The sequence below is a fragment of the Helianthus annuus genome, chromosome 5 (assembly GCF_002127325.2).
Source record: "Helianthus annuus cultivar XRQ/B chromosome 5, HanXRQr2.0-SUNRISE, whole genome shotgun sequence".
NCBI classification, from domain to species: domain Eukaryota; kingdom Viridiplantae; phylum Streptophyta; class Magnoliopsida; order Asterales; family Asteraceae; genus Helianthus; species Helianthus annuus.
In genome coordinates, this window is record NC_035437.2 from 90008274 (window position 1) to 90023417 (window position 15144).

A 15144-nucleotide genomic window follows, 5' to 3' on the forward strand; every position below is an offset into this window, starting at 1 on the left:
CGTGCCACCAAAAAATCATTTTGACTTGAATCCGTTCTAACCGATTTTAACCAGAATCCTAAACCCTTTTGACCCATTATATATAATACAGTTATCAACTAATACAATTATCAACTTGTTTTTTTGACAAATTTCAACTAAAACATGTTTTGACCCAATTTGACCAAAGAGTCCAATTTAACCAATCAACTTGTTTTTTGATAAATTTCTACTAAAACATGTTTTGACCCAATTTGACCAAAGAGTCAAATTTAACCAGAACCCTAAACCCGACGACCTATTACGCCATAAAGAGTTTCAAACCATACCAAGACTTTCTTTATGCGGAATAAATTATCTATTTCACAGCAACTAAATAAATAAGAATTCATAAAAGAGAAGAATCATCCTCAAGGAATGATTTTGAGATTACAAAATTAAAAAGCCTGATATGATGAATTCAATAACTCTCGTTTTAAGGTCTCAACGTCGTATGTTTGTAGTACATTCATTAGAGTGGTGAAAAAAGATGGAAGCAAAAGGACAGACAGACACATCAACAGCTAGCATTCCTGAGCCTTAAACAGCTAGTTAGCTTGAAATTCAAGAAACATTCTTAGCTTGTGTAAGATAAGCTCACGGCTTCCATACAAAGGCTTACCATTACTAACCCAATCCTTTTCAAGCAATCCATTTTTCGAACTGGTAATCATTTCGTGATGGAAATTTGACACGATTTGGTAAATTGAAGTCCTGAGAATGTCGGCCATGGAATATGCTTTTGCATAGTGTGGGCTGTCTTTCTTGTTTGGTATGATGCCAACTGTTGTTGCTGTTGTTGGGCTTAATGCGGCCCATTTGATATTGGCGGGATATTGGGCGTTAGATGGTTGGAGGTTGGTCTTTTTACCCATTAAAGTTTCAACAGCTAATAAACAAGACAGAAGAGTGGTGATTGTAGCAGCATTGCAACCAGAGAGTTGGGCAACCCCCAAACGATCTTCTTTGTGGGACCGTATTGTTAGTGAGGATGCAATACGCGCACTCCAAGCACATACCTGTAAATCATTATATTTAAAAACATCAAGTATGATTCTAATAGTATAGGACTTATAAACCTACTTTATGCGTTAGTTATTTTACAAAAATTGTTAGCATCATAACATGTTGCAAATCTTAAACCCTGTTACACAAATTGTAAATCTAAGGATTAGGATCAAATACAAAGGATCCTAATTGTAAGAAGGATTTATAGAGTGACAAGTGTCCAATAACCTAAAAAAAACCCACTACACAAAAAACCCCACTACAAAAAAAAGAAAAAGAAAACCTTAAACATCCACCACCACCAAAAACCTAAACCCTCACCCCCCCCCCAAAAAAAAAAAAAAAAAAAAATTTTGCCGAGGGGGTGGGGGGGGGTTTAGGTTTTTGGTGGTGATGTAGTGGGTTTAGTTTTAGCTTATTAGACACTTGTCACTCTATAAATCCTTCTTACACTTCTTACAATTACAAGCCTTTGTAGAATAACTTGACCCGTAAATCTAAAACCTTCAACAAAAGCAAATTCTGTTTTGTTTCAAACATCAATGATTCTGCACCTATCTCATGAAAACGAACAAGGGTGTGTATGTTATCTAATCTGAAACCTTCCCCATAAACCCAAATGAAACCAGGGTTATGTTGTCTAAATGAAAACCTTTCCATTAATTATTGAGGCGCTAATGAAAACACACGGCATCAAATCTATTAATTAACGTAAACTGCTTCATGATAAGAACTAAACTTGTCCAAATAGACCTAACATGAGTCTAGATCTCACATTTTCACATTCTTCTAAGTGATGGTAGTGAGTAAAAAACATCTTCAGTATTGTTGTTAATCAACTGGTTCTAATCAAGCTTGCTGATCAAAATCTTTTGATGCTCGGCACAAACTCAGAACACACACACAACCATAAAATAAAGAAACACATGATTTTATGTGGTTCAGTCTAAACTGACCTTAATCCACGGGCCGCACTAGTGAGACAATCATTTTACTGAGGTGACAACGACAAGGATTGTAATCACATAGGGGTGTATTTATAGGCTAAAAAATTAGGGCATCCAAGTTACAAACTGCCAATATCATATACTTGTGTTTAGTGACTAGAAATAAAATATTTGTGAATGGTTTTAATATCATATATACCCTTACAAAGTAGTTGAAATACCATATATACCCAATTCATTTAAAACAATTTAGTAAATGACAACTTTACCCTTATATTTCTAAAACTTTGAAATCTCACATATGACCTTTAACTTCAAATATTATATTTACTCATTTCTAGCATAATTTATTTAGCTTAAATATTATATATGGAGTATACTATTGTTTATGGGTAAAAATAAAAATGGGTAAAATAAATTTAAGCTAAAAATGTGTTATATATAATATGAAGTTAAAAGATGAGCATATACAAAAGCTTGAAGTTAAAATTAATAAAGATAAAATGATCATTTATTAGATTGTTTTTAATAAATTGGGTATATATGATATTTTAACTACTTTGTAAGGGCATATATGATATTTTTAGTTTGGGTTGGGTATATATGAAAATTTTAAAATTTGTAAGGGTGTATATGAAATTAATCCTTATCATAAATGAGTTGATATGCTCTTTTTTCATAAAAATATTTATAGATACACAGCAACTTAGTTAATATCAAAAAGAGTAAAATGGACAATATACAAACATATATAGCATTTATAAAATGCACCTAAAATAGAGCATGAATGCAAACCATTAAGTTGACAGCCCAAAAAGAAAACGGCTGTGCTACTATTGATTCCAAATCTCATTACCTTTGAGTCTGTCTATACAGATCTCATATTCCCAAATAGCTACACCCAGCAATCTCAACCCAAACCCCTACAAATGGGTCAATATGGACTTTTTATTTTATGTTTATGAGTTAGTTTGGGTCATATATTATTACCAATGGGTCAGATTGGGCAATTTCAAAAATTGAAATTTAGAGCATGGGTCAGATTGGGTTTGAAATAAAAGAGCGGGTCAAAGGAGCACGTTATCTGATTATCATAATTTCTCTTGAAACACACCTCTTCATATTCTACTAAGCAATTAGATTAGGGTTTCTTACACCGGAATCGGCCACAATCGGAAATGGTCGTCTCCGTGTCATCTAGTATGTGCTTCCGGCAGTGAAACTCCAGTAAACTCTTTTAACGCCATACGAGAAAGTGGCTGAATCGGCGCCGAAATGAATCGATCGGCGGTTCTCCACTTTCTTAATTCCAGTTAATTCTTAATTGCCACCGGAATGAAACGATCGGCGGCTTTCTTTCTCAATCAGTTTTAAATTTCTAAGTTAAAACAGTGTTTTTAGGTTTCATCAAATTTTGGTTATCCATTTTAAAGCTGTTCTGAATTCAATTTCTGTTTTGATTCAGAGTATGGTTTTAGCATAAAGAATTTAGTACTGCTGACATGCCATTTGTATAACAACCCGTTTTGACCCGAACCAATATGACCCAACGACCCGCTCTGACCCAAACCAATATGACACATCCTTAAAACGACCCGTGTTTCCAGGCATACAAATAACGATGCTAAATGACACAAAACTAGCAGCTTATAGTGCATCTAAAACTTTTGCCTTTTAATATTTATTCTTCTGGTAAAAGAATTAGAACTTTGAAACAACATGACAGAGAAACATGCAAGGGAGCATTCAACTACAAGAACCTCAATTCATCTATTTACATTAACTTCAAGTCGTAATGAAAGATTAGAAGCTGCAATTTTGACTTATTTTTTTATAGATGGGTAAATGCGTGTTTGTTCTACATCTAACAGATAAGGAAAAAAAAGAAAAAAAAAAACAGATAAGGAAAAATAGCTAAAGAGTAACAAGTCAAGTCGCCTAGATTGTATTTTGAAGCACAAAGCCTCCTAAATCATTTTACCAAAAAAATTTAAAAAAAAAAAAGTGCATACAAAAAATCATTGAAAAAAAATGTACTGATGCAGAATGGAAAAAAGAAACAAATATTCACCTGAAAGTCATAAAATGGTTCATGGAGTCCTGAAACTGAAGACAGCTCAGCAGCTGAGCGTAACTGATGAGACAGTTGGAACGTTGACTTCTCGAGAGAACTTCCGAGCCCCTCAGTCAAATCCAAAGTGAGCTGTTCCAAGGGCTTCAAACATACAGCTATCACCTTTTTGTAGGTCTCCCCAGTTTCTTCAAAAAACGCAGCTCGACGCCATGTGTCAACATTACTCTCGCTCACCATACACAGATCAAGATAAGCAAGATGATGCACAAATGATCTTTCCGTCGTGTTCTCCAAAGCTGCAAGAAGATGATCACTTGGGTTCGTTGCTGCTGCTGCTGACCCTTTAGGGGGAGCAAACATATACCTCCTTGTAAGAAACACCTATAGTTTTGGAAATTTAGTACATTAGCACCTCAAGTTAATACAAAAAATGTGTTTAAGGAATTAGACCTGAAGCAAATGGCGATTCAGTTCCCAACAGAGAAACACCACACATGATGCAAAGTAGAAAACAATCTGCTCAAGGACGAGATCCCGCATTGTCTCCTTGCGGTCACTAATAAATATTGGTACCACCAAAGAGACTAAATATCCAGTGCTTGAAAGACTAATGGCTTTTACAACTGCCTTCTGAACGCCCATTTTATAGCTGAAGAAAAGAGGCCGCTGTCAACATGAACACTAAAATCAGTAAAAAAGAAACTTCCCGTGCAAATTTTGACATGCCAGACACAAGAATCCAGTTGGTTGATTAGAAAAGTTATGATGATATCAAACTCTCAACTGACCATAATACTTGGATGTGCCTTTCAAAAGTGATCATGCGTTATTGAATAAACACAATTAAATGGTTCTTACTGTTTAGCAAATCCTGATTATATTAGAAACTAAGTAAGAAAATTAAGCACTTAATAAGCAACTTATCATAAATAGAAGCTATGCAGTAATAGTTGTCCAAAATCAAACAGCGGTCAAGGCTTGATATTTGAGATATAGGTTATCGCGGTGGGATATCGGTAATTTTATATCATACAGATATATACATATATATAAAACGTAAGACATACGATATTAATATTAATAGTAATATCAAAACTCAAAAAGTGCCAATATTTGAAACACGATCTAACCGTAAGCCATGAAATCTTCCTAGGAGTCCACATCAACCAAGGCATCCAAAATAGTGCAGACAATAGTGGTTCGGCTATTTTGGAAGACCCCACCGCTATTGACTGCTTAGAATAGAATGGTTTACCAAATCGCTGCAGCCAATCACTTTGAAATGCAAATCCCATACTGGTTAATCAACAAGCTATTTCATATGCTTAGGGCTTTAACAAAGTAGCCAGCACTCATATGGCTAGGGTTTCTATTCTTTTGACATCTAAAGTATAGTAAAGCAGCAGGTAGCACAAAATGAGCATCTAATAACAACAATAATAGTAATAGCAGTAGCTGTAGTTGAGAAAAAAACACATTAAGAGAGAGAGTGAGCTCACCTGAAGGATGGGGAAGTCCAAAACCCATCTCCTGGTGAAGACATAATGCGGTCCGTAAATGAATCCAAGAAGCAAACCCCTAAGCCCTAATGTGCCTCCTCCACAAAGGCAAAGCACAGCCAGATAAGCAGAGACCGCAGAGGAGCCTACAAAGAATAAAAATCGCAGCGTAACCCTAGCCCTCCGTCTGAAATCAGGAGGCAAGGGCTGGCCTCCATACACAAATACGAGTCTAAGCAGGCCAAAGAAGAGTTCGACAGGGGAAACTCCGGCAACGGGCTGAGGAGAGGACACGAGGAAGAGGGAAGAGGAGAAGAGGAGAAGAGAGAGGTGGAAGAAGAAGAAGGAAAGGATGATGGTGATGGTGGTGGTGGTGGTGGTGGATGGGAGGAATAGGGTTTTGGCGAGGAAGTAGACGAGTGTGGACTGGAATGACTGCCAGATTAGAAACCCTAGAAATCGGTCTTTGATCATCGTATGGTGCCCTCCATTTTCTAGTCTTCCGATCATCACTCTTCTTCTTCTTCTCCCACTGGAAGGAAGGAAGCAACGGCGGCAGAAACTACAGCAAGCAATTAGCAAATAAGCAATTTGGGGTTTGGGAATGGGCGGGAAGATGCAATATCATCTATGGCATAGATGAACCTGTCTATAAACATCAAACTTTTTTTTATAGTTAAAGAGAAAAATGTTCGGATAGTTCATGTAGTTTCGCTTTTTTTTACCTATAGTTCCCAACTTTCTAAAATTACATGAATAGTTCCCCAAGTTTTCAATTTTCGTTCCCGGATAGTTCCTGGCGTGAATAGGGGTTAAATTTTTTTTGTTAAGTGGGTGTGAAATGACTATAACGCCCTTACTATTAAAAAACAACAAACAAAACATTAAAAGAATAAAAAAATACATGTGGGCCCCACCTACCCACCCCACCCCCAGCCTATGTCTTCTTCCCCATTCTCTCCTTAACCTGCAACAACCAGATAACCGCCACCACCGATCAGAGGCAACCAAAATCAATCTCACATAACACAACACATATGACCACCAAACATTACCTACTTTCACCCCAATTCCAATTCACCAATTAAACTACAGAAAAGCAATAAAAAAGACAGACTTTCAAGATCCAATCATCAAAATCGGGCCAAATGGGACCTGTATCGGTGCAAAATCGGCCTAAACCGAAACAGAAACCTGCAAAATCAGGACAAACTGGGCCTGTATCGGACCTGTACCTCGACTCCGGTCCTGTGATTCGCTCATCCGTGAAGCATATATCAGTCAAAGCTCAACAGCAATCTTGACGAAACCAGTATCGGACATGTATTTGACCTGAACTCGAGTCTCCGGTGGGTTTAATTCTGTTAAAGTTTTGGATCATAAAAAACAGAATCAACAGCAATCTTGACGAAACCAGTAAGAACACAACTTATCATCTCTCTGCAAACCGGATTCCGTAACTCGACAACTGGTTTTCATTCCAGATCTTGATGAACCGGCCAGCGACCGATCTGAGACCGTTCCAGATGCCTATCGTGTTGATTTGCAAGTTGTTTCGGATGGTGGTGGTGGTGGTGGTGGTGAAATGTGGAGATGGTGGTGAAGGGTGGTGGAGGGTAGGGCATATGAAGTGGTGGTGGTGGTGAAGTGGAGATGTTTCGGATGAAGTTGATCTAATGTTGCAGACATATAAAAGAAAGAGAAAGAGGAAGAGAGAAAGGAGTGAGGGAGAGGGGGTAGGGTAGGGGTAGGGGTAGAATAAAGGTGGGTCCCTTTTTTTAACCAGTAAGGGCATTATAGTCATTTCACACCCACTTAACAAAAAAAATTAACCCCCATCCACGCCAGGGACTATCCGGAAACGAAAATTGAAAACTTTGGGACTATTCAGGTAATTTTAGAAAGTTGGGGACTATAGGTGAAAAAAGGCGAAACCAAAGGGACTATCCGGGCATTTTTCTCATAGTTAAATTTAGTACACTTGGTTTGAACCATTTTGATAGTTTAGTCCAAATATTTTATTTTTTGCCTGCGTATCTAATAAGGTTTTATTGTTTTCATTTTAGTTCACCGGGTTAACTTCATTCATTATTTTTGTTAATGAGAAGGGCGATTCGGTCATTTTATATGGCCGAATTGCCTTTCTTGTTAACAGAATTACATATAAAATGACCGAATTGCCCTTCTGGTTAACAGAAAAAATGGATAAAGTTAATCTAGTAGACTAAAATGGCAACAGTGAAACGTTTTTGGACCCACATGAGAAAAATAAAACCTTTGGACTAAACTGCCAAAATTAGGGCTGGCATATCGTGTATACCCGTACACGATAAGACATGACACGATAAGACACGATACACGAAATCCGATACACAAACACGACACGATAACTTATCGTGTCCTTTTTTTCAAACACGAACACGACACGATATACACGAAAATTACCTGTTAATACCTGTTAACATGATTATTCGACTGTTATACACGAAAATTACCTGTTAATACTTGTTAACACGAACACGACATGCTATCTGAGAGTTATAGAGGGAGTTTAGGGTTTTATTTTTTTGAATTGAATGAGGAATGGAAATAAAAAGGAATTAAGGAACCCACAAGCACATGGTTGATGAGTTTTATTTAATTTAGTTTCTTATCGTGTACTAACGGGTATTAACAGGTAAACAGGTATTTAACCTGTTTATACACGAAAATTAACAGGTAATATCGTGTCTACTTGTTTGGTACACGATACATGTTAAGGCCATACACGATACCTGTTAACTTCGTGTAGGTTCGTGTTGTGTATTCGTGTAAAATTGTCGGCCCTAGCCAAAATGGCCCAAACCACATGGCCTAGAATGGCGTTTAACTCTTTTTTTAAGTAAACTTCCATTTTGCTCCCTGTGATTTGGTCGTTTTAACGGTTTTGTCTCAATCCTTTAAAAATAGCTATTTTATTCCTTGATGTTACTAGTTTTTCTCTAATTTGCTCCACGGGTCTAACTCCATCCAAAGCCTCTATTAATTTGGAAGGTATTTTGGTAATGTTATATATATACTAGGTTTTTTTATATCTTTTTGTCTTTTTATTAAAAAAAACCTATTAATCTCTCTTTCTCGCTCTCATCTCACCCTCATCTCCTCCTCTATCTCCCTCCTATATCACTCTTTCTACCAGCTTTATTTCTCTCTCTCTCTCACTCACTCTTTACCACCATCACCCTCCTCTCCTCCTCTATCTCCCTCCTATATCACTCACTCTACCAGCTTTATTTCTCTCTCTCTCACTCACTCTTCTTATATCTTTCTACCAGCTTTATTTCTCTCTCTCTCACTCACTCTTTACCACCTTCGTGCACGATGCTTGTTTCCATGTCCAAAATCGAGTGTTCTTCGCGCCTGTCTTCGGGAAATCGAGTGTTCATCCCTCCAGCCTTAAGCTACGGATTAAACTTAGAGCCGGAGAGGTCTTTTGAGTGAGAGAGTCACATATGGGAACGGGGGCTGGTTGGTACGAAGGGTGTCTTCATACGAAGGCAGTGCCTTCGTACGAAGCCGGGGCTTCGTACAAGCCAGTCCAGCTCGCACAAGTGGCTATTTTTGTGTTCGGAGCGGCATTTTCGCCTGAATCGGATGTGTTTTCGAGTCCTTTTCATGACGGTTTCGACACGGCTTCGTCCCACTATCCAGTGAACGAAACATATTTCAGTTTTGGTCCATTTTAGTGTAAAAATCGAGTTTAAAACAGTTTTTTCTTTTGATTAAACACTTGGTGAGTGCGAGATATTCAGATTTCTATCTTGGGAAGCCAAAGCTAAGCCCAATACACTCGTCTAAGTGTAGATCCGTAGCAAAATCAAAAGTTTGTTGAAAAAGATGAAGGTTTTTGTAAAAAGAAGGGAAGTTTAGATGAAATCGGAGATAAACTCGTGAAAAATCGTTGTGGAAAACGTTGTGTAACATGTAAAAATAATGAATCTTACTTGGAAAAGAGAGAGACAACAGGTTGGGAGCGTTTTTGTGCGAAATGGCAGCAAGTAGTGAAGAAAGGAGTGAGCTTGGTATTTATAGAGGGAGTGATGTGCGCAGGTTGCCTTCGTACGAGGCCAGGTGCCTTCGTACGAGGCCAGGTGCCTTCGTACGAGGCCAGGTGCCTTCGTACGAAGCCGCTTGTTTAGTGTGAGTGGCTTTCGTTTCGCGTATCGGATGTTCGTTTGGTGTGTTTGGTTGCGTTAGTTAGTTAGTTAGTTAGTTAGTTAGTTAGTTAGTTAGTTAGTTAGTTAGTTAGTTAGTTAGTTAGTTAGTTAGTTAGTTAGTTAGTTAGTTAGTTAGTTAGTTAGTTAGTTAGTTAGTTAGTTAGTTAGTTAGTTAGTTAGTTAGTTAGTTAGTTAGTTAGTTAGTTAGTTAGTTAGTTAGTTAGTTAGTTAGTTAGTTAGTTAGTTAGTTAGTTAGTTAGTTAGTTAGTTAGTTAGTTAGTTAGTTAGTTAGTTAGTTAGTTAGTTAGTTAGTTAGTTAGTTAGTTAGTTAGTTAGTTAGTTAGTTAGTTAGTTAGTTAGTTAGTTAGTTAGTTAGTTAGTTAGTTAGTTAGTTAGTTAGTTAGTTAGTTAGTTAGTTAGTTAGTTAGTTAGTTAGTTAGTTAGTTAGTTAGTTAGTTAGTTAGTTAGAGTACTTTAAGTATTTTAGCGAGGTATTAAGTGTTGCGTTGCATTGCGTTTTAGCGTGATGAATCGGGTTGTGCGGGTGAGCATTTGAGCGTTTCGAGCGAGTATTAACACATATAACATATCTAACATTTAAAAACACAAATAATATAAATAAATTCACATTTTGAGTTCGCGTTGCGATGAGCATTTAAGTAATAAGCGTTTAAATGCGATAAATAAGCGATGTAAAATGCGTTTAAAATTATAGTCAACCCTGGGTAATCATCGAATCTCGGAGTACAAGCATTTACGAATGAAATAACGATAAAATAGGGACAACCAAAAGTTCAGCTTGTTACAAGTACCCCCGTACCGAAAAAGAGATGAAGGCTCAACTTAGAGGTGTGTTCCACTTAGGAATCTTTTGACTACAATTGTAATATCTTTCGACATTTTCAATTTTGTGCATTTTTTGGATTTAAAGCGCGAAAGTATTCTACAAGATCTAGGCCATTGCTGACGCAAAATCAGAAGATCTTGTATATTACCCAAGATATCAATTCTGTAAAAAGACGTAATATCTCAGAATCAGGCAATCTCTCTATTAGGATCTAAGTTTAATTGTTTGTATTGTTTTTAAGAAATGATTAATGGAAGATGATAAATAGATGAATAATTTGCAACGAATAAAAAGAAAAACTTTATAACACAAACAATGGAAGAACAGCTTTCATCATGAATGCTTTTAATCAAAAGATTGTATTACACAATGATTTAATATGCATGCATGAACTACTATCTCCCCTTCAGCTTGAGTTCACAAGTGATTGTTCGTACAAAATGCAAGTGAGTGTGCAAGCTAATAGAATAGTACAGACACTGTCTATTTATAGTACAATCCTAACCACTGTGGCATCTTGGCTGATGTCACCTAGATAGTGACATCTAACAGCACTAACTAACTCTAAACACTGATCAATACAAAACACTGATTACAAAGTGCTGTTGAAGCTATCTGTTGATGGGCTCAACCACTGATGAAGCTCTAGTAGTGCTTTCCACAAAGGTTGATCAGTTCTTTGACTTCTTAAGTGGATTGGTCTTCAATAGTCTTTAACAATAACTAACTCCTGAGGATCTTTTAGATGGATCCTCTATTGTGAAGAATGATTCAATTTCACCTTTAGCAATGACTAACTCCAGAGGATATTGAGCTTCCAGAGGAATGATTGATGGTAGTGTAGCAATTGGAAGAGATGAAGTAGGTTCTCTGGGTGGAAATGATGAGCATGGACTGCTTTGAATGGAGGCAGATGATACAGGGAGTGCTGATTTAATTTCCTCATCATCTTCTAACACAATATGAGTTTTTCTCTTACGTGTGGACATGATTTCTGGTAAAGGAGAATGTTTTGGTAGTGAAGATGAATGTATGGGAAATCTTTGTGACATTGGAGGTGGTTGGATTGTGGTTGGTGTAGTGAAAATGATCATGGCAGATGTTTGACAAACTTCTGCTGAAACAATTGGTGTCTCAGCAGCTGTTTGGCTAACATCTGCTGATACTTTTGTTATATCAGCATCTATTAACAGAATGGGTGATGATGGTGTTGAAGCTATTTTCTCCTTCTTTTGTGGTGGTTTTTTGGAGAAGGTTTGGATTTAGGTTCAGTAGAGGATACAATTTCTATAGGATTAGCTTTTGAATCTGGTGGCAACTTTCTCAGTGAATCTTTCTCTCCCTTTTTTGGCATCATTATCATCATCATCATCATCATCATCATCATCATCATCATCATCATCATCATCATCTTTCTCAAATATTGATGTAGGGGTGGAGCCAGTAAGTTTCAACAGATGTTCCTTAATGTTCATAACGTCTGCCTGTGTGTCTTTATACCTGGTATCAACCAAATTTCTGATAAATTCCAAACTGAAATTGTGGTTACTTTCAGCCAAATTCCTCTGAGCTTGAAGGATGGGTTGCATAGAATTCCAAACCTCATTGGCAATTTCTTGTGTGGTAGGTTGACTTTTAAAAGGCTCTATCATCTGCTTAATCAATTCTTTCATTTCAGCAACATCTGTTTCAATGGTAGGCACTCTAATCGTCAAATCCTTATAACTTAATTCATCACCTACTTTAATAGGATCATCTGAATTCCCACCTGTAGTGGTTGTATTTGTTTTGATAATAGGAGAAGTCTCCATATCATCAGAAACAGATGCCCCTATTTCTTGGTTCTGGGGACTTCCTAATAAAGCAGAGATTACAGTTGTAACCTCATCAGTGGTTGCCTTCAAGGAAGTCTTAATGATGTAACCACTGTCCAACTGATCACCAATGGTTTCAACAGTTGTAGTGGCTGCTCCACTTGAACTACCACCAAGAGTTTCGTAATACTCAACGGGGATAACCTCCTTAACTATTTGTAGGATAGCAGATTGAATTGGTTCAGACACAGTCATTTGTTGCGCTCTACTCTCAATAATGTGTGGATTAGAGGAGCTGTTTTGTTTCTGAAATTCAATTGCTTCAAACAGAGGTAATATTGTTGATGGAACTTGAGAAGAGGGACTTCTAAACATACTTTCATATGAAAGGTCTACTTCATGTTGTGGTGTCCATGTGCTTACAACATGATCCTTTTGTGAGGATACATGAGGAGTTTGGATGGGTTGAGATCTTTCCAACAACTATGAGGAAGTAGCAGCAGTGGTTTCAAGTGACATTTGTGTTGTCACTAGATTAACCTCTGGGATCTCATCTTCTAGAGGAACCTTTTTATTTTGTTTGGTTTTGGTGGGCTTTTTGGATGTGACAAGTTTCTTTTTTGCGTTTTCCTGGTGTGTGTTTCACAACACCGGTTGTGGTGTCATGATCACCAGCAGCAGTTAGCTCAACAACAAAGGTTTAAGCAACAGATGTGGACGCATCTAAAACAGGCTCATCCCCCTTTATTTCTGTTTTTGGAACTTTTGACTCTTTATCCATAAGTCTAGTAAAAGTTTTACTTGTAAGACTATTTATTTGAAAAGTTACACCTTGTTCAAAATCTGTTTGTGACACTTGTTTTCATAGGTAGTAGCTTAGAAGTCTTGGATACAACAGAAAAGCATTATTACGAACACTTTTTTTCAATTTTTTCACATTTTTCACACTAGTCAACAATCAGAAAACAGTGCTTGTGATAAATTACAATCAGATTTTGTTAAAACAGCATAACCCAAATACTGAATGTTTAAAGGTATCTCATTAAATGCGGTGGTCTTGGCTGAGAGACAAGTTAAAAGAGTATGAAACAAAAATTTCATTGGCGGAGGGAAGTTTGGTTTGTACATAGTAACTTCCTTTAATTGTGCACCATACCCTCTTTCAATGAACTCTGTATGAAGTTCAGATTTTCCAAAGTTGGTCTTACCTCCCAAGTCGTCCAATGCAAATGTAGTGGAAATTGTAAATGGAGAAATTCGTACCACACTTTTCCCGACCTTAGATGTGATGGCAACTGGATTATTATCTTCAGACTCTATTTCAGCATTAAACCAAAATTGTCAGAGTGTTTCTGTATGAACCGGAGCATCAGCAGTAAGGATTGATTTGTGTTTTAATGACGTTAAAAGGTCAATTATTGAGTGAAAGCTGGTATTTTTGCTGGTTTTCTCAAAGATGGGGAGGTAGTTGTGAGGGTTTTTGATGTTCAGAGACATGATCAGAGAAGAAGGTGATTTGGGGATGAAACAGGGTTTAAGTTGGAGGGTTTTTAATATATTGGAAACTGTTTTTAAGAATTTTGAACTCGAGACGGCAGTGGTAGAAGCTCAATTTAGGGATGAAACATCTTTTATATAGAGAGAAAAAGTGAAGGCTGACGTGGCAGTAGTTACAAATATCTGATGGCTAAGATCTGTCCACGTCAGAACCGCTCTTGCGACAACCGATGACAATTGTTTGGAAACCTCTGTTGGCCGACTACAGAAGTTGGGAACAGTGTGAGTCAAACAGTCGTTAGATAAACAGAAGTTATGAGAACAGATGATAACTTTCAGCAGTTGTTTTATTTTTAGCTAACATCTGTCCATGTCAGAACCTCTCTTGGGATAATGGATGACAGTCAACAGTATAGTAAATAAACAATCATTAGGATAAACAGAAGTTATGACAATAGATGATACCTTTAGCAGTGGATGTATTTTTAGGCAAGCAGAAGTTTCAAAAACAGTTGTTTTCAATAGTTGTAACTCAACAGTCAATAGTCTAACATCTGCTATTAGCCCAACCACTGTTTGTATCAAAACCTCTGTTGAGCATTTTAAGATTGAATATCAGCTGTTGTTCGTTAACATCTGTTGGCCCATAGCAGACCTTTGCATCTTCAGACATTTATTCATCAACATATGCTCTCTTTTATCAGACTTTAGCTACAACACACCTTTTACAATAGCAAATATTGACTCTTTGTAATTAGGTCTTACCGCAAATTCTTCCAAAAACTGTTATTGATGAACAAATATTCTAGATGTTACACATCAACATCAAAATGAAGATGCGACAACAAAGATTAAAAGTATTAAAATTTATTCATTTCTTCAGCAGTGGTAAATCAACAGTCGTTAGAATACACAGTTGTTTCATAAGAAGGTTCAAAAAACTGCTATCAATGATCAAATTTTATACCTTGTTTTATCTTTGCATTCATGTGTTCACCATTAAACCAACCCTTGATCCTATTAAACCTCTGCTGACTTACCAAACATCTGTTCACACACAATTCAACATCAACATAATCTAAATCAAACTCAAACACTAAATAAGTAAAAGTAAAATGCAACAACATAGATTCATAAGATTAAAATTTATTCATTTATTCATGACATTAAAAGTCCAATAATTACATAACATACTGAACAACTAAACTTTCAAATCTAACATTAACAGCAAGAATTAAGAAATT

General features: G+C 36.8%; 1 protein-coding gene across 1 annotated transcript; it reads right to left on the reverse strand.

The window, feature by feature from the left end:
* Window positions 1-372: 372 nt before the first annotated feature.
* On the reverse strand, window positions 373-6190 carry LOC110940542. Its single transcript, XM_022182085.2, has 4 exons — window positions 5547-6190; window positions 4498-4713; window positions 4045-4428; window positions 373-1037 (listed from the first exon to the last, which is right to left on the reverse strand). Exons 1-4 carry the CDS (start codon window positions 6054-6056, stop codon window positions 567-569), a joined length of 1581 nt encoding a protein of 526 aa, XP_022037777.1. The 5' UTR covers window positions 6057-6190; the 3' UTR covers window positions 373-566.
* Window positions 6191-15144: the final 8954 nt, after the last annotated feature.

Excerpts from the sequence above, each read along its gene's own strand:
- LOC110940542 (XM_022182085.2), bottom strand. The coding sequence starts at position 6,056 with ATGATCGGAAGACTAGAAAATGGAGGGCACCATACGATGATCAAAGAC. Across the intron at positions 4,714-5,546 it reads TGGACTTCCCCATCCTTCAG|CGGCCTCTTTTCTTCAGCTA; the intron begins GTGAGCTCACTC and ends TCATGTTGACAG. Across the intron at positions 4,429-4,497 it reads TGAATCGCCATTTGCTTCAG|GTGTTTCTTACAAGGAGGTA; the intron begins GTCTAATTCCTT and ends CCAAAACTATAG.